At 38.0% G+C, this 25,271-nt stretch overlaps 1 protein-coding gene across 1 annotated transcript in view; it reads left to right on the top strand.

Moving 5' to 3' along the window:
- PELI2 (pellino E3 ubiquitin protein ligase family member 2) overlaps positions 1 to 25,049 on the top strand; it is a 200,978-nt gene extending 175,929 nt beyond the window's left edge. Inside the window, exons 3-6 of the mRNA XM_011999668.1 lie at positions 2,565 to 2,666; positions 11,973 to 12,170; positions 13,778 to 13,966; positions 20,088 to 25,049. Coding sequence (XP_011855058.1) covers positions 2,658 to 2,666; positions 11,973 to 12,170; positions 13,778 to 13,966; positions 20,088 to 20,654 — 963 coding nt within the window. The 5' untranslated portion in view covers positions 2,565 to 2,657 and the 3' untranslated portion in view covers positions 20,655 to 25,049. The remainder of the gene's footprint in view (positions 1 to 2,564; positions 2,667 to 11,972; positions 12,171 to 13,777; positions 13,967 to 20,087) is intronic.
- Positions 25,050 to 25,271: the final 222 nt, after the last annotated feature.

The following is a 25,271-nucleotide window of genomic DNA, read 5'->3' as shown; positions in this document are numbered from 1 at the left end:
GGTGAGCAAGGGAACAAGGTAGTGGTCTGTGGCCTCTTTGGAACTGGGCCGCACAGCAGGAGGTGAGCGTCAGGGAAGCAAGGGAAGCTTCATCTGTATTTATGGCTGCTCCCCATTGCTTACATTACGGGTTGAACTCCGCCTCCTGTCAGATCAGCAGTGGCATTAGATTCTCATAGGAGCATGAACCCTATTGTGAACTGTGTGTGCAAGGGATCTAGGTTGCGTGTTCCTTATGAGAATCTAAGGCCTGATGATCCGTTAGTATCTCCATCACCCTCAGATGGGACCATCTAGTTGCTGGAAAACAAGCTCAGGGCTCCCACTGATTCTGCGTTATGGTGATTTGTATAATTATTTAATTACATATTACAATGTAATAATAATAGAAATAAAGTATACAATAAATGTAATATGCTTGAATCATCCCCCAACTATCCCCCCCATCCAGTCCACAGAATAATTATCTTCCACAAAACCAGTCCCTGGTGCAAAAAAGGTTGGCACCACTACTCTGGAACACCCTGTCCATGGCTGTGCTAGGCCTCAGGTGAGCAGAGCGAGTCTTCGTGAGACAATGTTAAATGTTAAAACTAGCAAATGTGTTAGGGAATAAAAAAAATGTATAATGTAAGGTAAGCTGTTGTAAGCCTGAGAAACTCCATTTGAGAGCTGCTCCCCAGACATCTCCAGGTTCAAGTGACCCTTCCAATTCAGGCAAATGGAGTGGAAGTTTGAGAAACACTATACTTAAGCAGGTGCCATTGTACAAAAATGTATAACCTTTAAAAGTATTTCCCATTATTGCACTTACTAACTCCTTGTTTTGCAAATCATTTATACACCATAGACATTTTATGCAATATGTATATGCCATGAAAGTTGTGTTGGAGTTGATATATTTGTAAATTGAATCCATTTAAAATGCAATAGATACTTTATAGGAAACCCTAAAATAAATTATTTTATAATCACGTCCTGATTGTTAATTTTATAAGTTTGAGTTTAATCAATTATTTTTCTTAAAGTAGGTTTTTCACTGACTATTAAGATAAACATCTACTTTTTACAAATTGTTTTTCAGGTTTATTGAGGTATAATTGACAGATAAAAATTGTATATATTTAAGGTGTACAACACGATGATATATATACACATTGTGAGATGATTACCACAAAAGTTAATTAACACAAAGATTACATCCACTTAAATTGAAAATAGTTATTTATAAATTTGGCTTTCAAAAACAGTCACTGTCAGTGAATTTATCTGACTCAGATCAATGAAAATTTAAGACGATGTCTGTTAGTAGTGTTGAGTACTTTAAGAAGTATTTTTTAGTTTCCTGACCATGTTAAAGAAGTATTATCTTAACGAAGCACATAAAATAAAACATCAGCTCAATCGTGAAATTCCTCAGGGCAGATTATTAAATAACCATGAGATTAACCAGGCTAACTTCAAAGTTGATTTGGCATGTTTTACTGTTTATTACTGTAAGGAATTACATTAGTCAAATATAAATGTTCAGTACATTTTCATTAACATGCTGTGCGTGTCCAGTTTCTTCTAGATGCTTTCTTGGTCTTCATACAGTGTCATCATTCAATAAATGTGTAATAGAAAAGCTTATTAAAATTTTGTAATACTTAATGTAAAAGATTAAAAATAAAGATAAGTTAGATTAAAGTAGAATGAATAGAATATAATTGAAATAATTTGGAGTCCACTTTGTAACGATTTATTTGTTAATTTAGAAACATTAAAAGTATGTGACCACAACTTTTTGTTCAAACATATCACTATGGACAAAATAAGAATGATGTCGTATTATTCCTAGGCTATTTGAAAAAGAATATTAGCCTTTTCTAGCCTAAAATTTGAAAAAAATAAAATTGCTAGTTACCTTATTTATTAGTAAAGTAAATATCTGAGATAACTAGTTGCTTATACAAGATTTAAGTGAGATGTAGAACACAATACAAATATGGTTATCATTGACTAGGATAACCATATGTTATTGTATTGAAATAATTCAATAATTATGTATTACTATATTGAAATCTCAATTAGAACATTATGTATTATTATATTGAAATCTCAATTAGAACATTGACAGATTTTCCAGTGATCCTTTTGTTATGTTGATAATCTCTATCACCTAGGAAAAATAATGTGACTTATCTGTTGTGTGAAATCTTAAAATTTGAAATAAATGACTATATTAGTCTAAAAATTCTATTACTGAATTTAGGTAACATGGAGAAAGTATGTGTTTTTCTAAGAATCTGATTGAATCAAGTCTTGCAAACTAGTAAATAAACTTTGATTTGATTTAAGTACAATATTGTTCACTTTAAGACAGAATGTTTGCTAAAACCAGAATTGTAACTCTCGGCTTGTCTGTGATTGAGGGAATAGAGCATAGGGAAAAACCCTGACTGTGTGGAAAATGCTGGCTTGTGCTGGGCTTTGCTGGTAGAGTGATGGCTCATAACTATAAGCAGAATTAATAAGTTGTTGAAAATGTGATTCTAATGGATTTTTTAAAATTTTATTATTAGGCTATCAGCTGCAAAGGTCAACACAGTATATCCTACACTTTGTCAAGGAATCAGACTGTGGTGGTGGAGTACACACATGATAAAGATACGGATATGTTTCAGGTAATATTTTTCTTTTTTAATAGAAATTTTAGCACATTTTCCTTTAATTCTGTATTTTTTATATGTAGTCAGATCTTCCAGCCCAGTGTCCAGGGGAAAAAAGTTGAAGATAATATAAAAATTATTCCTGTTTGGTTGTTGAAAGATTAAGAAAAAAACTTAATTATTTAATTGTAAAAGGAAATTATAAAGGCTACATTCTCAGACCTCAGTGCAATAAAAATAGACATTAATAGCAAGAATAAAAATTTTAAAAGCTAACCACTTTTAAAACCAACATTTTCAGAATACTTTCTAAATAACACTTGAATGAAAGGGATATCCAAACTACATTTATAGACCCTTTCAGAAATATCTGTGAGAATATCATGTAGCAAAACTGACAAGATGAGGCCAACATCTTACTCGGAAGAAAATGTCTTAAGTGCTTCCATTACTAAGAGGAGGCAAAGAGAGAGAAAGAAAGAAAATCAAAGGACTAAACATTTATCTCAAAAGTTCTTTTTTGACAAAGGACAGCAATTAAGAAAGTATAGGATGGGTTTGGGCATAGTTTTAGTGGTATATAATATAAAGTCCAGAAGTACATCAAAAGAAAGAAGGAAGGAAAAAAAATATTCGTCAGTTAATGAATTTAAAAAGTAGAGAATAAATGAATATATTCCAGATTTAGTACTTTAAAATAGCAAACAATTAAAATTTGGACTAATAACAGAAAAAAGCAAGCTTAAGTTGGAATTGGTGAGGCTTTGCATTTCCATATGGAGAGTTAAATTATTACATAAATGATGTCAAAACAAACATCAAAAAAGTATAATAAATACTAACATTATACTCTGCTAAAGTAAATTCTAGAGACTAAACATTTACATGTAAAACCGAAGGAACAAAAAGTTCTAGAAAAAAACTTAGGAGAATTCATATTCTTGGAATAGGGAAGGATCAATAGTAAATGAAGAAATAGATTTTACCATATACATTTTCACTTATTTTTAAATGTCACAAAAATTAGAAGTCAAACTAGAGACAATTAGGGCAACAAATCAAGTAGACAAAGGATTGACACCTACTATACAGTAATCACTTTTCCCATGCTTTCAAAAATGGACAAAGAACAAAACATACAATTCTCAGAAGTAGAAATATAAGTGGCCAATAAATATATAAAAATAATTTTAAAATACCAAATGAATTAATAAAATACTCTTTATTACCTATTAATTGGAAAATATTAAATGATACAGCACTGTAAAGCATTGTATGGAATTGGTCCCCCTGGTGGGACTGTGAATTGGTGCAGCATTTCTATAGGGCAATATTGCAATACTACCATGAATTTCAACACTCAGACCAATTGACCCAGTAATTCTAACTTCAGTCATTTTTATACATAAATAATTAAGGAATATGAACAAAGATTTGACCAAAAGGTTGTTCATTGTAGTGTTATATATACTAGTAAAAAAGTAGAAATAAACCGACACTTCCAGGAGTAGGTAAGAATTATTACAGTATGGTGCATTTAAATGCAAAATACCGTGCAGCCATTACATGATTATTAAATGGGAAATACAATAAAATAAGTGAAAAAAGGCATATGTCCATCCACTTCATGCTTTATTTTTATATGCACACATAAACATAGGTATGGAAGACAGATGGGACTAGAAAGAAATGCCCCAGCTCTTTTTCCATTTTCTATAACATTGTGAAGTGGAGGCCTAATCTGGATCACCTAAGTCAGTACTTTTGATTGAGAAAGAAAGAAAATTTTATGTGGTTTTTAAATGTATTTGTAGTAGTCCTGAACTTCAACACCTCAGACTGATAAGAAGAGCCAATGACAAATTACAAATGGGGGAAATATTTACAATTTGTATCACAAAAGGTTAATGTCACAAATATATAAGATACTCCTAGAAATCTCTTTTTAAAAGTCCTACAATCAGATAGACAAATGAGCAAAGGATTTGACAGATAGTTCACCAAAAAAGGAAACTAAGTAGCTCTTAAAAATAAGAAAATATGCTCAACCTCATTTACAAAAAGAAAAATGTGAATTAAAACCACATAGAGATACCACTTTTTACTTGTCAAATTGGCAGAAATCCAAAAGGTTTTGTCAAAGATGTGGGGAAAACAGACACTATCCTACATTCTATAAATTGGTATACCATTTATGGGGTAGCAATTTGAAAATACCTATGAAAAATACAAAATGTTTACATAGTTTGACTCAGCTCTTCTCTTTGTAAAGCTCTTCTTTCTAGAGACTTACCCCAGAGATATCCTTACCTACATGCAAAATGCCATTTGAACAGAGTTATTGCTCAAAGCATTGCTTAATAGGAAAAGATTGGAAACAACCTAAATGGTCTTCAGTAGTGGACCAGTTCAGTAAATTTGGGCACAGCTATACAGTGGAGCCCTCCAAGAGTATAAAACCGAACAAAGAAAAGTTGTATGTATAGCCACAGAAAGAGCTCCAAAATATTAAATGAGTTAAATATTAATATTATTGAATATATTGGGTCATATTGGTAATATATATTCAATTAATTTAAAATGTTACTAAATTAAATGTTTAATATTAAATATTACATTATTATTTTTATATTGTAAAGTATTACATTATTAATTTAATATTGTAAAATGGTTTAAATAATGCTTATATGCATTAAAAAATCTCCAAAATGATTAACAAGACATTAACGTAGCAGTTGCCTTTGTGGGGAAGGGGACTGAGCAGGTGGTATACAGGGAGATATTTTACACTTTTCGGGTTTGGAACTATGTGTATGTATTAGATATTTTAAAACTAAATAATCTTAGATAAAATATATAGTCATAGTTATAAACATAGTTATTAAAGTGCCAGTTTGAACTCAAAAATAAAATTTATCATGTTTGGGCAAAATCTCCATGCCATTCTGTTATATAATCTTATAAATGTCTTTTCTTCTTCTTCTGTTAAGGAAAATATCTTCCTACATAAGTATATGCATATTCTTCCCTGTTGATATTTTTATGAAACTTCATTATTATATCTTTTTCATACTCATTACAATTATTTATTTTCAATTTATAAATTTTTTCCCTACTTATAGTAGCAGTAAAGATTTTAAAGATTTTTTTTACAGAGAGTTCTTAATCCTAAAAAAAGTGGATCAAGCCTATTTCACTATTGTCCATGATACTTTTTTACCACTTAAATTTAAAAACTTACTGTGATGGTACCTGTTATAGGTAAGTCAGGTACTCTCAAAGTGTGAGACATTAAATTCCTTTAAGAAGAATCTTGTTTCTTCGGAATTTTTCAGAGTTTCATAGATATTCTTTAGCGACATATGTGTCACATAGTGTATTCCGCACTATTGAACAGTCACATCTGACTCACATGCTCACTTTCTTCCCTCTCATCTCTACAGAATGAATTAAAGATTTAGTTGGACTTTTTCAGCTTCCTATTACTAACTTCTAAGTACATTATGCATACTTCCTATTTTGTCATACAGAATATTAAAAGACTCAAGATTTAATAAAACTCCTAATTTTTAAACTGGAGATTCACAGCAATGAAAAATACAATGACTGTGAATACAGTTTGGTGCCACTGCTTTGAATCGTGCCAAAGCACCAGCAGCTTTACCCACCAGTGTTCTAGCACCATCAGTTAGAGACCAGCACAGTGGAAAAGGCAGTTAATGTCTTTGTATTATTATGAAGGTAGTTTTGGCCTCATGTACCTAGACCCCATGGCAGGGTCTCAAGGACCCTCTGGGGCTCATGGACCACATTCTGAGAATACCAATTTGTACCAACCTCTTAATTTCATAGCTGAGAAATCTGGGTCTTTGAAAGGAAAAGTAATGTAAACTAAGGTCAGAGGAGGCTTTAGGGGCAGAGCTAAGATTTAGGTCACTGGGCTCTTCATTCTCTGAATAGTACCAGCTCAGCCTCTTTAAATAAAGTATGGTAAGCCAAGCAAGAATTCACATGTTTCTTAAGGAAACATAACACATTACACACACAGACTAACTGGACCTATTAGAAGGATCCATGGCAGATCATTTTAAGCAGAGAACTTAGCAACTCTCATAAGACCTTGAAAAGATAGATTTGTTTCCACATTTTCCTCCTTTTAACAAGTTTATATTTCCAAAACCTACTACTGACAAAAATCACCGAGCAAAAAGCACTACAGCACTCACAGTTCTCAAGTATGGACCTCAGTGTGGAGAGTTTGTTCGTTTTAGTCATTCCCATTAAAATGATTTCTAGGGTTGAGTATCTAAAGGCGGAATATCAGAATGAACCAAGAAAGGGCTTTATGCTGCATTTCCCACTGTGAAGTCAAGTTAGTAGACTCAGAACTCAGAAATATTATGGCCTGAGGGGAAAAATCAAAGCTAGATCTGAATTTAAGGTATGAGAAAGAGTAAGATCTTGGTCATTATTGTCTGGAGTAGGGGTAAAGAAAGAAAGAAACTCTAACAGGAAAGTGAAACATAAAGGAGAAAATAGTTCATGGAAGGAATTAGAGGAAGTGGTGCATTGTCTTGACTGTGCCTGAAGTGCAGTGCCAAGTGCCTTCTGACCAGAGGGGCTAGGAGACTGACTGGGTCCTGCAGCCAGTGCTCAGGGGTCCTTTCTCTCCGATTTCACACTTTCACAGGCTTTGAACCTGGTGCTACTAGGCCTAACATTTTTGGGTTTTGGTTTTTTTGTTTTGTTTTGTTTTTTTGGTTTTCAATTTAGTTGATTTACTGTAGTTTTAGATGATAACATTTAATTAGTATCTATTAAGAGGAAAATGTTAAAGAATGTCTACATTTTCTAGTGGGTATTTCTACAACCGTTGCACATGAGCAGGCTTGTGCAGGTATGTGCGTATCTCATAGGATTCGGCCTCCCTGTCATTATCTTCCAATTATTATTTTCATCTCTTGACCATCTGCTGTGTCAGAAACTCCTTTGGTGGCTGGGGAGAGAGAACTAAGGCTCTCCTCTCAAGCAGCCTACATCTGGAGGAGGCAGCAGACCAGAAATAAGCAAGCCCTTCAGGCAGAAGAAACAGTGAGTGCAAAGGCTGCAAGTCAAGTTCACAGTGGAGAAGGATGGCAGTGAACTCCGTTGGACTTGGAAGGGCAGGTAGAGGCTGAGAGAGGTAGGACCTTCAGGCCAGGTAGAGCTTGGGATTTATTCTAGGAGTTTTGGGAAGCTGTTGGAGGATTTTAAGCGGGAGAGAGGTATAATCTGATTTACGTTTTTGTACGATTTCTCAAACTACTGTATGGAAAAGAATCTAGGTGGCAAGTATGAAAACAGGGAAACCAGTTTGGAGGCTAAGGTGATAGAACCCAAGTAAGAGATAATGGTAACCAAAACCAAAATGGGAAAAGTGGAAGGATTGAGGATGTGTTTGGAGGTTCAGCTGACAGTGTTTACACAGGGCTGATGTGGGCATGGAGGAACGTGAAGAACTGGGTTATTCTTGGGTTTTGACTTTTGGCTTGAGCAAATTGGATGTCAGTCAGTCATTGATATAGGGAAGCCCCAGGGGGAAGGGGGATCCAAGTTCTGTTTGGCACATACTACATTCGAGATATTTATCACACATACAAGTGGAGATTGGGTATGCTGGTCTGAAGCTCAGGGGAGAGATCAAGACTTTCAGCTGATAGGTAGGATTTGGTGGTACTATCTAGGGACAGAACAGAAAGAAAAGGGAAGGGGGAACTATTTACCAACTAGCCTGAAAGTTTCATTATCTTAGTACCAGGTAGAGATGGACCAGGATATGCTGGCTCAGCGTAAGCCCTGGATTTAGCAATATATTGATTGTTGGAATCAGCGTGAATGGTTTCAGTAGAGTTGTGGAGGAGGAAGCTCAGTTGGAATGGGTTGAGGAAGAAGGAAGTTAAAGATATAGGTGAGGAAATGGAGGAAATAACTAATGACAGGTTTTCTAAGAAGTCTTGCTGTTAAGTGAATCAGAGAAACAGGGCTGGAGCCTAAGGGTTGCTTGCAGGTGAAGGAAAGCATTTCTAAAAGTGGGAGACTAGTCCAGAGCAGTGCTACTCAAACTGCACTCCCTCTGCCCAGCAGTGAAATGTTTGTTAAAATACAGAATGAGATGAGCATACAAGTTGAGAGGAAACCTTCATGACAGTTTGGCATTGCCGAAACATCCAAGCAGATGATCATTTCTCAAGTACTCATTTTCATTGTATGTTTAAAAGGCATCAGTGACTAGTTAAAATTTAAAACAACAACAGCAACAATACTGGTCCTTTAACCACAGAGTTTGAGAAGCTCTAGAATGTGTGTGAGAGCTGATGGCACCATCCAGTATAAAAAGAAAAATCGGTGACTCAGGAAAGAGAGGAGATAGTATTAGGAGCAAAATCCTTGGGAAAGGGAGAATATTGGAATATCAAGTGTCAATGGAAAGATTGCTTTTAGATGGGAGCAACAACTTTTCATCCTTATCCCAGGAGGGAAGTCAGAAAATAAAGTGATTGATGCAGGGAGATGGGTAGGAATTGGTTGAGGGAGGTGAGAAAAACGGGAGGCCCTTCTAGATGCTTTGATACCATCTTACCTGTCCTGGCTTCAGCTAACATCTAGGCAAACCCAAACTTTTCTTATAGATATAAAATTTAACATACTGAATGGAGCAAGTTCTCACTGTAGCTGGTTATATGACTATCAGCACTCTGTGACTATCACATGAAATTCAGAAGCATCCTGGCTTGCGTGCTATATGAATATCAGATGAAATTCAAAAGCATCTTGGCTTGTGTGCATGACTGCCTTTAATGTAGAGTTGATCCAGTAGTCAAAAGAAAGGGCAGGCTGCAGGTTTTCCACATTTGAGTGATTTTTCAGCAGGAAAGTTACTTAGTTTTATTTTTTGTTTTGTTTTGTTTTCGTGGAAAAAGCAACATGAGGCTTGCGTCATAAAGTATAAAATTTTACCAGCACTCTAGAGGTTAGATTTAAGTGGAAGCAAACTGATAAATCATACGTATGACCAATCAAGGTAAGTGTCATGACTTAAAATCATTGATCCTAGCAGTCTGTTCCAGTTAGAATAAAATTTCCTGTTTTACAGTCAATTTCAATGACTTCATCAAGACATTAATTTAATACATTTGGATGAACTCAGAATGTGGCCCTTCTAGAAAAGAATAGTTTCTGTACACAAGAAGGAATAGTTACAAAACATTCAAACCAGCAGAGTGATTTTGACTTTGAACTTATAACAGAGCTTGAAAAGGCATTGCCCTCTTCCATGGAGATTAACAAATCTTGGGACAGTGACTGTTGCTGTGAGGCTCCAGGTTTGGTGAGATGACTGGAAAATTCTAGAATTTATCATGTTTTACTCCTAAACTTCATTGGAATAGGGGCTCAGGACGGGTTTGCACCTAAGTTTGAAGTTGGCTTTGTTTTCACCTTTATACTTTTCTCTATTTGTTAAGTATTTTGCAGCAAGTCTTCATTACTTTTCTAATTTTCTTTTTAAAAAATGTTTAACAAAATTAAAGCAGTCTGAATCAGTAGAGCTTCCAAGTTACCCGGTTTTTAAATGAATCTAGCAGAGAGGAGATTTTGCAGCTTTAGAAGGATGAATTATATGATTTTATAATACATCTAATTTAGATTTTACATTGCATTTTTTAACAAGTTATGTGTTTTCTAAACCTGAAATGCATATATCTAGGCAATATGCATCTGTTCAAATTGTTAAGTGTCAATGAAACCAGCAGTTTAGTTCATTCCAGGCATATTTCATTAGGACAAGAAATTAAGGGTTATAAAAAACAAGAGAAAATAGGTATCTGTGGTCATTGGTTTTAGAAAGATAGTCTGTGCATGAGAATGTATATATGAGATTTACAAAAGAAATTTGATATTGTTCTAGGAAGCAAGCTGAGCTAAGTGATACAAGATTTTTTTCTACTTTATTCATTTGGATGAAAAATGTATTACATTGCCTAGTTTGTAGACAGAACTTTGAGACCAGAGTAAAAATATCTTGGAAATTGACTTTTGGGAGCTTTATGTGCATACGTCTCAGGTCTCTGCATTCCTCCCATTGGCAACTTCAGAATCAGAGTTACAGTTGTTGGGAGAGAACAAGATCATATTTAGTGAGAAAGTATTAATTTACGTATAAGTGATTTTAACCTAAGAAGTCCCTTTGGCACATAAAACACTTAGCACTGTTTTCCAGTTAGAGATTCATAAAGCAGAATTACATAACTTTTTAAATATTCCATATTGAAGATTTTCATATTTGTAAACAAATATTTTTCCTAGTTCACAGGAGAGAGTAATACCTGTCTTACTTGAATTGATTGAATAGGACAAGCTTCATTAAGCCTTTATTGGATGCTTTGTTAGAAGCTTTGTTAGAACTTTGTCACATCTTCCTAATGAAATACATTCTTTCTGGCAGCATTTAAATCTTTACAAAGAAAGGTTAGCCAATATAGTATTATTGACAGTCTTTTAGACTTCCACAAGAGAGGTTTTAAAAATTTAAACTTGAAATGCCAAGACCAGCTTTTGAAATCTTTCATTTGACTACATCCCAAACTTTGGGCTGGCTTCACATCCTTCTCTTTCATGCTGAGTAGTGTTAATGGACATTTATCTCTATGTCTGGATTAGGGCTGTTCTTGCTCAGTGCTGGGAGTCACTGTTGGATTTACCTAACAAGGAAAACCATTCTGTGGAGCTGGACAAGAAAGTAGGAAGCAAGAGTTCCTTTATTTAAAATCTTGCTTTTTTTAACCCCAGAAATAGGAAAAAAAAAATTGTTGTGAAAGTAATATTGCTTCCCAGATCCAAGAGATGAAATCTGATGAGTGGCTGAAGATCTACTGTTGTCCTCTTAATTGAGCTTTTTCTCAATACTTAAAATCTAATGAACTAATGCGTGGCATAAAGTGAGTGAAGCAAGATGAGTAAGTTCTAGAGATCTGCTGTGCACCACTGTGCCTGTAGCCAACAATGACTGCATTATGTGCTCACATATTTCAGAGGATACATCTCGTATTTTGTTCTTACCACAATACAATACAATTAAAAATAGATATCTCTAATATTTGGTTACCCTAATATCTTCCCTAGTCAAATAGGAAAAGGAGCATGAATGAAAATCTTGCATTAAATTCTAACCCTCAGAACAAAGATAGTGAGTGTTAAAGGGATCCTGAATGCTTTTTCCATGTGAATAAAATACAGCACCCTGCTATTTTCCGAGTGAATCACGAGTACATTTGATTTATTTAGGTGGGCAGATCAACAGAAAGCCCTATCGACTTCGTTGTCACAGACACGATTTCTGGCAGCCAGAACACGGACGAAGCCCAGATCACACAGAGCACCATATCCAGGTTTGCCTGCAGGATCGTGTGCGACAGGAATGAGCCTTACACAGCACGGATATTTGCCGCCGGATTTGACTCTTCCAAAAATATATTTCTTGGAGTAAGTATTGTCAAGAAGTACATGATTTCTAGAAAACCGCTTGTGATTATGACATGGAACATTTAATTGGAGCAAAAAAAATACTGACTTTGTATGTTGCCTCTGGTGAGATTTTGAGATTTTAGTTTTCAGGTGGCCAGTTAAAATCTGAACGTTAGTAAGCATTACTTGCTATTCATTATATCTTTTATATTGTAATATTTACAGTAAGTACTTTTTAAAAAATATGCCTGTAACATTGTCCATAATGTATTTATGGCAGTTAAGAGGCTTATTTCAGAGAGAAAAATAAATGGCCAAATTTAGATCATTAGGGCTTAGAGGAAAATGTTAGTGATTCATTCATTCAAAAATGTTTTATTGAGTGTTTGCTATGTTCCATACTGGGCGTTTTAGATGTGGGATTACAGAGATCAAAACAGACTTGAATCCCAACCCTTATAGGGTTTCCTTGTAAGTGAAGCCCAGAAGTTTTAGTGAATATCCAGGTTTAACATAGTTTCCTTTTGAATTGGGATATTTTTGCAGGAAAAAAAGAACCCACTTAAAATGGTCTAAAATCAATGCAAATGTACTATTCCCACATAAGAAGTGCTGAAGAAGGCCAGCTCCCAGGTTGGTGGTTCAGTGGTTCTGTGACATCCAGGGCACCGGGTTGTATCTGTCTTGCCTTCTGCCTCCCATGGTGCACCAGCCTCTTCATGGGAGGTCTTCTTGTGGGTGAGAGCTGGCTCCTGCACTTTCATATGTCCCCTGCCACATGACAGCTTCCAGCCAGAGAAGAGGGTGGCAGAAGCACTGTTTCCTCCTTGTCTCTTCTTAGAGCACAGACACCTTTCTCAGAAGCCTCCGAGAAGATATCCTGTGTCATCAGTCAGAGCCCAGTCATGTGCTGTGCCCACCTGTAAACCAGCCATTGGGAAGATGGCTGGGAGTGTCATGTTGGATTAATCAGGATTCCCCCCACCAGCCCCAGCCATGTGAACAGTACCTGAGCTGTCACCAAGAAAGCTGAAGGGAAGAGCTGTGGCACAAGCACCCAAGAGTGTCTGTCCTATCATGTCAAGCTACATGTGCCATCTACCTTTGAGAATTTAAACACTGATTGTTGTGTAAACATAATGACCCTGACTTGTTGGCTTAACATTTTTTGAATTTTCTAGCTTTAATAGAAAGTCTTTCTTTATGGCTATCCTTTGTTCTCTATCCTGACAGTGAGTACATACAAAGCACTTTTAGATATCAGGATAAGGGCATGGCACAAGTATAACTGAAAAGAGAAAACACACCAGATTCCTGGAATCTCATGGGGTTGTGGGGAGGGTAAAAAGAATCTTAGAGGGAGAAGTCCAGGCATCCATTTTTTGCAAATTCTTGAGAACTATAATATGTGTCCAGTGATAAGTCATTCATCCATTCAACACTTCTTTTATAGTGTCGAAATAATTGTGTATTTTATCCTTGTGATTATTAGCTTTAAATAGAAAATGAAAATGCATCACCCTCCTCCCCTCTGCCTCTACACAGTGTATTAAAGAAATTCCAGAATCCTTTCCATTTCAACATCATCTTAACCTACTTTTTCTGTTCTGCCATGTGCTCTCCAGGAAAAGGCAGCAAAGTGGAAAAACCCTGATGGCCACATGGATGGGCTTACTACTAATGGTGTCCTGGTGATGCATCCTCGAGGGGGTTTCACCGAGGAGTCCCAGCCTGGGGTCTGGCGCGAGATCTCTGTCTGTGGAGATGTGTACACCTTGCGAGAAACCAGGTCGGCCCAGCAACGAGGAAAGCTGGTGAGTGCGCTTCACTCTGCGAGACGTACCAGACTACACAAGCCTAACTCCAAGGCTGTCGTTTTCCCTCCCCTGACGTTTGGAACCTTTGTGCAGGTCCAAGTGCCATGTACCATAACTCAGCAGAAGCAGAATTCCACAAGCCCCTGAAAGCAGGAGGCAAATGGCCTTATCTCCTTCAGTGGTTCAACTTTTGGGGAGTAAATTGTGTTTTGCTCCTTACCACCTGAAGAATATTATCTTTTATTGTATACCTCACCACAAAAATCTGTTTAAATTCACTTTAAGAAGAATAAACTTACTTTTAGTGTAAAACTTTATTGATTTGGAAAACATTTGAGCAGTCCAAAAACAATTAGTAAAAATTATGAATTAAGGAATTATTTACTAGACTTTCTGGAACTAAAAAATAAGTCAGCTGGTTTTCCCCTTGAATTCCTATAAAGGCAGAATTCTCTATACTGTCCACCAAAATCACAGTTAGAACTTTTTACTTGAGATGATTTATATATTGCATTGACCTGGCATGTTAATATTTTCCTATAAATATCACCACTTATACCCGTGCCCTAAAGCAGTTTTTTTAAACCCATTCTTTCTTGGAGACTAATTATAATACCTTAAATGTGTAGCTCTGGGTTTCTGATCTTGCCATAGCCATGTAGCACAGCCACTGATTTTTAGTAAACTCTCCATTCCTGTACTTTTGCTTAATTTGCTATTTAGAAGCTAGAACGAGAGAGAACAAATGTCTTTTTCTAGAAGCTAGAAGAGAAGTTCTTCAAAACTCCCACAGAATAAAATGTATGCAGAATAGAGGATTTGACCTAGCACTTGTTAGAAAGATCATCATCAAAAATGTCTAAGATGGAAAAAGAAGCTGGGGGCTATTTCGCTAACCCCATTTGCTGTTCTCTACTGGATGTTTGGGTTTAGGGAATGGTTATTTTTATTTCTGTTTTACACCGTTTTTCAGCTACAGGCACAGCTTATGCGTCTTACAGTGCATTATGGCTGAATAAAAGAAGCATTTTCTAAAAAAAAAAAAAAAAAATTCAATAAATTTTGTATAAATGTTTTCAAGAAATTGTAAACAAAGAAGGAAATGTGAAAGCAGTTTTTCTAAATAATCTTTTGTTTCTGATTACTGGATAGTTTTATATAAAACTGACCTAGATTGGCCAAACTGGTTATTCATCATTATAACAGCAAGAGTAAGAAGTCAGTAAATGGTTGCTGGGTGCAGGCTCTGCGTTAACATTTCTGACATTAGCTCACTTCATCTGCACAGCAGCCCTCTTAGGGAAGTAGAGTCATCCCCATTTCATGGATGAGGAAGATGTGGCATAAAATTAAAGGTTGTCCAGTGTCACAGAGTTAGAAGGTGGCAGCTGGTGAGATTCAAACTCAGGTCTCCCTGATGGAGAGCCTGGACACCTACTACTACTCACTCAGTACCATGTTGTGGGGAGCCGGGGATGGTTTACACCTGAGCATTTGCCTCCCTGGGTGAGTATAAAGCATACACTAGAGTCCGTGGGGAGCGCCTTTGTCCAGGAGGGCAGATCACAGGATGAGTTTCTCGTCCACTCTGGCTATTGTGTAGCGACTCTTCTTAGGCTGCTACATGTGCCGGAGAATTTTACAGTGTGACTGAAAAGAAAGAACTCCAAAAATGGCTTGTATTAATGGGTTGTATTAAATATACAGGCTATTTTTGAAGTTAGTCCCTATAAGCGACACTTAAAACTATGTAAAATTGTGCCATCCCGTTTGATAGCATCTGATTAACCTGACCAGTTACGAAGGCTTCCATCAGCCTCACCTTGGGCTTATGGTACACTGAACGTATAATCCTTCCTGCAATCTCCTCTTGTTAACCTCTGGAGAACATTTTTTTTGTCTGTCTTCGAGGAAAGTTTACTGACTTTTTGAGCTTCTGTTTTAATTCATGACTCATTGGTCCTGTACATGTTGCTGGTAGCATTTGATATAAATTATGTTTGTCTGGAGATTAGATTTTGGGGACAGTCTCTGGCAGTACTTGTCATTTGCAGTCTAATACAGAAATTTGGGAAATAAAGTGAGCTGCTAAAAGTCTAAAATATTTGTTAAAACAGTAGTAGTCACACTGTGGAGCTAGTGCTGGTGGAAGATTATGTATTCATGTCATACTCAGCATTTGATATGAATCAATATACTAATGTATGTGTAACCAGAAATCACCATTGTTTTTCATTATTACAGCAAATGATGGAACCTCAGAAAGATATACTAATCAACAAAATTAATTAAATGTGGGGGAAACGTCTTTTCAGGCCTTTAAACCCTGAATAAATAGGTGAATGGAATTTGAATTGTGCCCTACTTTTTTAGCTAGTTAATGATAACATATGGTAACATTTAAAATATTAGTCTGGGGGCCCTTGAGTATTTAATTAAATTATATGTGAAATATTTTATTAAACTAAACTGGCTTTGTATAAAATTAAGTAAATTCAGTTAAGTTGATTGCATACCTAATTTTAGGTGAAATTATAAAAATAACCATAGAGTAACTATGTTCAGGCTCTAGCAGGTGCTTTACAATAATTGTCTTTCCAGTGTTGCTTAAAATAACCTGTGAAGTCAGTGTTGTTAATTGTGTCCATCTATAGATGAGGAAACCTGGGCTTTACAAGGTTAAGTCACTTGCTAATAAGAAGTGGTGGATGGGGGTTGACTTCACTACCCTGTGCTTAGATAGTTGCTATGTAGGGGCCATTAGTTGCCATGGTAGAGGCCAGATGTCTCTTGCTCCCATAGTACTGTCAATTCCTGTGCCTGCTCATAGCTTTTCTTTTGTGGTAGAATTTAAAAAATAAAATCTGAGTTCATGCCTACTAATGATTGCTAAATCAGACCACCAGGTTCCAGTCCTGGTTTCACCACTTAGTTCTGTGGTCTTGAATCGATGATTTAACCTCTCTGTGCCTGGCTTTCACATCTCCTAAATTGGAATAATAATAGTACGTGTCTAATAGGATTGTTGTGAGAACTAAATAAGTACAGTAGCTGGAAAGGATTGGAACAGTGCTGGACACAGTAATGCCCCATAACTGGCTGGTTGTTATTACTAAGTAGGGGTTGCAAACTGGGGATATGGCAGAAAACACCAAGTCCACGCTCTGCCCTCAAATTGCATGGTCTGGAGGAGGCCACAGACCAGGCAGCAGATCAGCAGATACGGTGTGATGAGCACAGTCATGAGAAGGCACCGAAGGTACTTTCCCTCTGCAGGACACCTACCCCAGATGTGGGAGTCAAGGCTATGTGGAAAGTAAAAGGCCATACCCCCCAGATTTATGATAAGACTTTATTGTTTACCAAGAAGTGCCCTGCAGGAGGAAAAGGGGGTTGTTCCACAGCCAGAGGCTAGGCCACCACCACACCTCAGCTTCTTACCACATCAGTGTGATCCTTTAGACACAGTTTTATCCTGCAATGAGGCCTCCCCTGAGAATTGCCTGTGGTCAGCAAGGGCAGGAGCCTCATGACACCAGTTAGGGGAGAGGAGAACATGGGATGCTCGGTTTCGTGGTGGGGCGGGGAAGGAGCATCAGCAAACTTCAGGCTGTTTGAAAGGAGTCACAGTGTGTATCCTATACAGTATTAAGTTTTATCATTTTCTTGGGACCTTAACTTTTTCTAACAACTAATACTTGGGAAGGGCTGATTTCCTCATGACAAGGAAAATGTCCAGGGCGAAGTGACATCCAGGTGAGACCTGGATAAAAAGTAGGAGTTTGCCAGCCCAGGGCTCAGCTGGAGCAGGGTGTGCTGGGGTGGAGTATTCTAGGCAGAGGTTGCTCTTGCACCTGCCTGTGGGCAGTCTGAGGTAGTGCGTTCATGGACTCTAGGTCCTTGCAGCTCATCGCAGGGCAGTCCTGGTTTCCAGTTAGGAAGAGAAGAGCTACAGCAGGAGAAGTCGAGTGACTGCATTGGGAGTGACCTTTTAAGTGTGTTAAGAAGCTTGGGCTGTACCCCAAGGGCAGCAGAGAGCCGCAAAGTTCTTTGGACCAAAGATTAACAAAATTTCTAGTGCTTCTCATACCTCTCTCTTTCCCTTACATGGTTCTTTTCCTCCACCCCAACCCCTTGCTCTGTCCTCAGTCCTCACTGGGACCCTGCCTGGGCAGTGGCATCCATTCCCACAGCTTCACCTAGGTGCTGGTAATATCCTAGATATGTTTCTGCGAGCCTGATCTGTCTCCCACGCTGCATCACACGTGCCTTGTATGCATTACCACCACCGATAACTCTGCACACTCCTCATATTCAGCACACCCAGAACTGAACTGGCCTGGCTTTTGCTGTTGAACTTATTTAGTTCTCACAACAATCCTATAAGACATGTATTAGCATTATTCCAGTAAAATGGATGTGGAAGCCAGGCCCAGAGAGGTTGGTCATTGACTCAAGACCACAGAGCTCCTCAGTGGTGAAATCAGGATTTGTTCTCATCTGCCATTTCTCCTGTGTTTCTCTGTCTGTGGAAAGCCCTGTTCTACCGAGACAACCAGGCACGTAACAGGCTCTTGCTCAGATCAAGAGCTGAGTGCCATCAAGTCTAATTTCTTTCTCTCTACTCCCTGTGCCTCTGTCTCTTGCCACTGAGACTGTCTTTGTTGAGGTGTACTCATCTTCTCTACCCAGAGAGAGCACAAGGTGCCTCCTTCACCGCTCATCTTCTACCCCTCCAACCCACGCTCCAAAGTTCTAGAAGTGACCTTTTTGAAAGGCAAACCAGTTCTTGTGTAGTTACCTAAACCCCCCACCAACTTCCTCTGGGCATGGACACCAGCCTCCCTCTCTCTCCCGCCTGGGTCTCTCGCCCCACCCACCCAGTGCCCTGAACTGTGTCCATCCTTGTTCAGCCTGGCTGCACAGCCTCGTCGAACTCCCTGTTGCTCCCTCGGCGCATATGCCATTTGGCCTCTCCTCCCTCTCCCTGCTGTGCCTTCCTGCTATCCTCCCTACTGAGGCCTGACATCTTTCTCAAATCTCTGTTAAAGAAAAACCTTTTAGAAACCATTTCTGGCCATCTGTCATCATCAGAGTAATAGTAGCAGGTATTTACATAGCGCTTACTGCGTACCAGACAGTGTTCTCTAAGAACTCTTTGCATTTACGTATCGAACACAACCACCTTTTTTAACGTTTACACAAGGGGAAACTGAGGCCCGGGGAGCTTAAGTAATCTGCCCAGTGTCATACAGCTAATAAGTGGGAGAGCCAGCGTTCAAACCCAGAGTCCACACTCCTGGCTGCTATAGATTTGTGGCCTTGCACAACGCTTTACTGGCCTTCATGCACTCTGAGCTCTGGGCATGTCTGCCTTCCACTACTGAAGAGCAGGATGGGGAAGAGGTTTTATTGGCCTTTGGTAGCCCCAAGGCTTAGCATGCGTCTAGCATGTGGAGGCAGTGGTCAGATTCTTGTTGACCATGCCTAGCTGCTGCTTGTCAGCTGTTAATCACTCTTGTAAACACTTAGTGCATAGTACAGGCCTCCTTCTAAAAATGAAGGCTCATGTTGAACTGTTCAGCTTCAAGCCTTACAAATGAACAAAGAAAGATAGATTCAAGGTGGAGGAAGCTAAGGGTCACCAGGAGTGCTTTGGACCCTGCTGTAATGACTACAGGCCCCCAGCAAGGTCTTCCGGATTGACTATGGTCAAGATGAGGATGAGTCTCCACTGGATGAACTGGTAGGACATCTCTCGTCCTATGGGATCAGTGAGTCATTGTGTTACTGACTTAAGGAGTTAAAAAGAAAATCTTAGGAGATTTGTGAAGTTCATTAAAATAACCACTATAGTAATTGAACATGTAAAACTAGGTATACATACTGTGCCCAGGGCTTTGTATATAAGGCATATATGTATTATATCCAGTGATCAGATGAGGAAACTGAGGTTTGGGGAGGATAGGTTACTCCCCCAGTTCTGTTTTTGTGGGATAAATTGCCTCCCTGTGTTACCTTCAAAGATTTTTTTTTTTTCTTGTTTTGAGAGGAAAGAATCTTGGAGTGATTTGCTTGATTTTGCTTTTAAAAGGCATGTGTCTCAAACTTGTTGTAGGTGGAAAGTGAGACCAACGTCCTGCAGGACGGCTCCCTCATTGACCTGTGTGGGGCCACTCTCCTCTGGAGAACAGCAGATGGGCTTTTTCATACTCCAACTCAGAAGCACATAGAAGCCCTCCGGCAGGAGATTAACGCCGCCCGGCCGCAGTGTCCCGTGGGGCTCAACACCCTGGCCTTCCCCAGCATCAACAGGAAAGAGGTGGTGGAGGAGAAGCAGCCCTGGGCATATCTCAGTTGTGGCCATGTGCATGGGTACCACAACTGGGGTCATCGGAGTGACACGGAGGCCAACGAGAGGGAGTGTCCCATGTGCAGGACTGTGGGCCCCTATGTGCCTCTCTGGCTTGGCTGTGAGGCAGGATTTTATGTAGACGCAGGACCACCAACTCATGCTTTCACTCCCTGTGGACACGTGTGCTCGGAGAAGTCTGCAAAATATTGGTCTCAGATCCCATTGCCTCATGGAACTCATGCATTTCACGCTGCTTGCCCTTTCTGTGCTACGCAGCTGGTTGGGGAGCAAAACTGCATCAAATTAATTTTCCAAGGTCCAATTGACTGACACCCTTGACAGCCATCTACGACTTTATTAACAGGTTACTGTGAAGATTTTGCCACTAACTCTAGATTTTACCTTTTTGTAATGCTGTTTATTAGGGGAGGGTGACGGGGCTGGAAATAAAGAGAGGGGACACACAGTGATGAAACATGGCAGGAGTGTAACAGATACCAGTGGTGTGTTGCATGCCCAGAACAGCAGCATCGTCATTGAAGTCTGCTTGATTAAACCATAATATCTTTGTAATAATTGGATTTAAAATGCCATGCTTCTATTTTTAACCTTGGGTTTTTAACCAAGTTTTGTTTTTGTTTTTGTTTTGTAATCTTGGACAAGACTTTAAATCATATTTTACAGATGTAGAAGAAATGTATTCAAAAGTGTGGGCTCATGAAGTTCCCTTCAGTGCAGTGTGGTGTAGGTGTGACGCGAAGGGCACACAGTGTCTAGAAATACTTGATCGTGGCTCCAACCTGACCAGACAGCAGAGGGGCGGCTCTGTACAGTGTGACTGGTGGACAGATGGCCTTAGACACAGGTGGTTTTGAAATCTGGGGCTTCTTTCTGATTTATTTTTCTGACTTGTTGGGGGAGAGAATATTCATATCTTGTGGGCTTCTTTTTTTTTTAACTTCAGTGGAATTTACTTTAGATACTCATTCATCAAATACATGGCACTTCACAGACAATTTTCCGTAATTTTTAGCCTGTCTTTTGTTATTTCTGCCTAATATGATTTGCCCCTGATACTCATCTTGCACGGCCAGAACTGTTCGGTTGATTACAATACATCAGCTCTGAAAAACTCACTAACTGAGGATAATTACAGTAGTAGACATGGTCTGGGTGCTATACTACCATGTTTGTTTGCTTACTGAATTAAGATTTAAGAATGATTAAAAATAAGCTTTTACTTTTTAAAACCACTTGGGGTTTCATAAAGCTTGTGGGGTTTTTTTGTGGGTTTTTTTCCCTTTGTTAAGAAAGCCAAATTCTGTGAGTCTGAAAGCAAACCAATCACAATGATACAAGCATTTTTGCGCACTCCCTTTTTGCCATCTGTCACCTTCCCTTGCAGCTTAAGGAGCCCAATAAGTTTTGGAAATGTTTGCAAATCAAACTAAATTTAAGTGGGATCATTAGATATACACAACACCAAGTGGTACATCTGCAGAGATAATTCAAAATTCCTGATTTTGAGAGAACAAATGAGTGTTTGCTGAGGATTAATTAAATCAGAATTTCATATGAGCTCCACCATTCCTGTTACTTTCATTTCATTTTGGTTAATAATTCTTGGATGCTTGGCACCAGTCGTATCACTGCTCCCAGAAGGCAAAGATCCTTTAGGACATGAGACTAGTAGAAGTTGGCTGAGATAAAATAAAACCCTGCCACATGGAGTAAGTATTTATTTAAACTAATGTTCTCTTAATTTGACCATTGCAGATTTGGGTGACTTCTTTTGACCTTTGTACATATACGTAATTTATATGATTCTAATGTACTATATCCATACTTGAATTGGTTTTTTCGTATTTTGCCTACTGGCAAATATTTTGCCTATTTTCAGCCATTCTAACCTATTTGAGTACCCTTTTCCTTAAAGTGATATGATATATTACTCTTGATTGCTGCTGCTTAATTTGACATAATATGTTTAAAGTTCAGCCTCTCAGTTTTAATATAGCTTTATTTTTCAATGGAGATCATTGTTTAGGATGAGACATTTTTGGTTTTGGTTTTTTTGGATAAATTTTAAGTGATGTGAAAATCTGACAACAGTCCTCTTATGGATAGCTTGCTCTATTCTGTATAGCTTACTCTACCTGCAGACAGAAAATGAAAGAAAAAATGGACTTGCCTAGAATAATATATTTAATGCCTTTTGATTTAGCCAGAGCCTCTGATGATTAGCTTTCGCTGATAGAGTTTGTCTTTTCAGCCTATAATTCTTTGGGCCCCAAAGAATGATAAAGGAGGCACTCTTTCTCTTTTCTTGCTGTACGCCTAGAAAGTGGTTGAAGGATTCTTGATGCCCTAAAACCATCTTGTAAGCTAAATGGTCTTGCATCCAGAAAGGCCAGATTTTACCTACCAAGAAAAAAGATATTTTTCCAGAGAGTTAGGTATATCATAATTTTCCATTTCAAGTCCTGTTTAGGAATCTAGTCATTTCTGCAACGTGACATATCCCCCAAGTTGGACACATCCCATAGTTGGGCATATGCCTAACTAAAAGTTTCTGACTTTTAGTAAATTCAGCTTAAATGTAAGTTGAAATTTGGGTAATAATTTCCAAGCTCTTGGAAGGGGTAACAGTGAACCGCCCTCCATGGGCTCCACATCTTTTCCTTTGGCTTCCAAAGTGAGGTCCCGCCCACCCTGCCTAAGGAACTACAGAGAGGTGGCAAGTCAGCAAAAAGGACACCAGGCTGTTCTTGGCCACTTGTGGGAAGATCCCTTTATAATTTTGACTAAGGAGATTCTTTTTTCACAGTTGAGTTAGTTTGTGAGAATAAAGAACTCTATAGCTCACCAAGGTAGAGAAATACAGTTCAGAAAAGTAATTTCTCCAAGGTCACTTCTTTTTTTATGTCTTGCTTGCCATCACTTTAAAGGATTAGCCCACTCCCTCATGTGCATACACAAGGAAATTGCAGACCAATTAGTTGTTTTGGCCTGACTCTAATGCCTTTTGCAAGTAGCTTTCCAGAAGTAAAAGCCCCAGTGATGTATTCCCATAGAAATATTTTTCAGTTGTTTATGTCGTTTACTACAAAAGAAAAAAAAAATGATTCAGAGTGGATGGAGTACAACTCTGAGTATTTTTCTAGTCCGGAATTTTTTATTAATAATCGGTGCTGCCGGGTCATGCATGCTGCAACTCTCAACATTTCCCTTATTTGGTTCAGCTTTTAGCAAAAAGGGCTACAGTTTACCCTGCAGAGTAAGTATTAAGGTTTCTGGATTTTTTTCCCCCAACTGTGGCCCGAAAGAATTAAAATCTGTTAATATAAATAGAGAGCATATTTATCATTCCTCGATAGTTAATTATAGACTTTGGTACCTTTGTGCCTCAGGGAAGCCACGTGATATAACTGGTTATAGAATTTCAGGGTTAGGGTTTAAAGAAAGGAGAAAGCCATTGGAAAAATGATGGGCTCCATTAAGGAGACTAATGAATCTGGATGCAGAAATATGCCAGAAACTGGCATAAACATGATTGTAGTAGAATTTATTTCCCAGTACCAATAGGGAAATTATTTTAAGTTATTACATATACTGTATTGGGAAAGTTGAGGAGAACTGTTTTCTTCATAAAGCTTCAATGTCTTTTTTTTTTTCGTGGAAAAACTCAAACCTCTGTTATTTGGGAGCTCCGTATTGTGTGGGCACTTATGAGAGTTTCTGCTTAATTGAAGTGTAATGTGGGTTATGGAATCGTTACCCGCAGTTCTATGGTTTTGTTCCACTTCTTTTCTTTTTTAAAGTCATTCTATTCTTTGGATGTGCTTGAAAGGGTGTGTGATTACACCATTGTTAATGCTGGGTAAAAACTATCTTCTTGCAGCCTTGCCTCATAACAGTAGAATTTCTGATAGACAAACCACAGGACTTTGATTTTAAGCCAAATCCAGCTCCATCCCTTTACTGTCCATCTTTGCGGCTTAGGGTATGATGCTCCTCCTTCTGTGCGGCCAGTGAGACACCTTCAGCACCTTTTGAAAAGAATCTAAGCATTACTGAAGCAGTAATGCAAAAAAAGATTCAGTATTTTCTTTTTAGTAAAACTTACATCCTTTCAAATAAGTTTTTGCCCTCATGAAGAATCCCTAGAGGAAGATAAGGAAAATAAGTATTTTCCAGTTTTACTTGACAGTTTCTAAACATGTTTCTAAACAAATAAAAATAAACTCAATGAAAGATGTTTCTTTTTAGCTGAGATGACAGATTGCTTCTCTGTATTAAATAGTCTAGACGTTAAGGGGATGGTCACATTTACCATGTATTGTGTTATGAGCAGTTAAATTTTATGAATATATTTGTAAAATTGTTGTTTTATATTTCATGTCAAATTGAAAAGCTTATTTCTTCACTATTGTACCTGTGGAAATACAAGCCATTTTACAGGAAAAAAATCTTCAAAAACTATTAAATGGATATCAGTCTGTTTGTGAGCCATTGTCTTCAGATTCTGTGGTAGTCACTGAGTTCATCAGGACATTTAGTAGAAAGTTGATACGAGTAGAATTGATTTTTTTCACTTCTCTAACTTCCAAGGTAATCTCAAACTGTTGAGTTTATTAATTGTTTTATATTCTGCACAATACATATTTAAACCTGGATTATGAAAATCCCCTACGTTTTTTAATTAAAGAAATATCCTTGGTGCCTGTATTACTATTTCTTGTGACATTACATCACTGTCAAATAAATTTAACTTCCAGGGGAATTTAACCTGACTTGTAGAATTAAAAGTTCCAGCTTCTCCGGAGGCTGAGGCAGGAGAATCACTTGAACCCGGGAGGCGGATGTTGCAGTGAGCCAGGATTGCGCCACTGTACTCCAGCCTGGTGACAGAGCGAGATTCATCTCAAAAAAAAAAAAAAAAAAAAA

This window comes from Mandrillus leucophaeus, unplaced genomic scaffold (genome assembly GCF_000951045.1).
Source record: "Mandrillus leucophaeus isolate KB7577 unplaced genomic scaffold, Mleu.le_1.0 Scaffold60, whole genome shotgun sequence".
Taxonomy (NCBI): Eukaryota; Metazoa; Chordata; class Mammalia; order Primates; family Cercopithecidae; genus Mandrillus; species Mandrillus leucophaeus.
The sequence above is the reverse complement of the archived record's forward strand: the minus strand, read 5'-3'. Positions and strand labels throughout refer to the sequence as shown.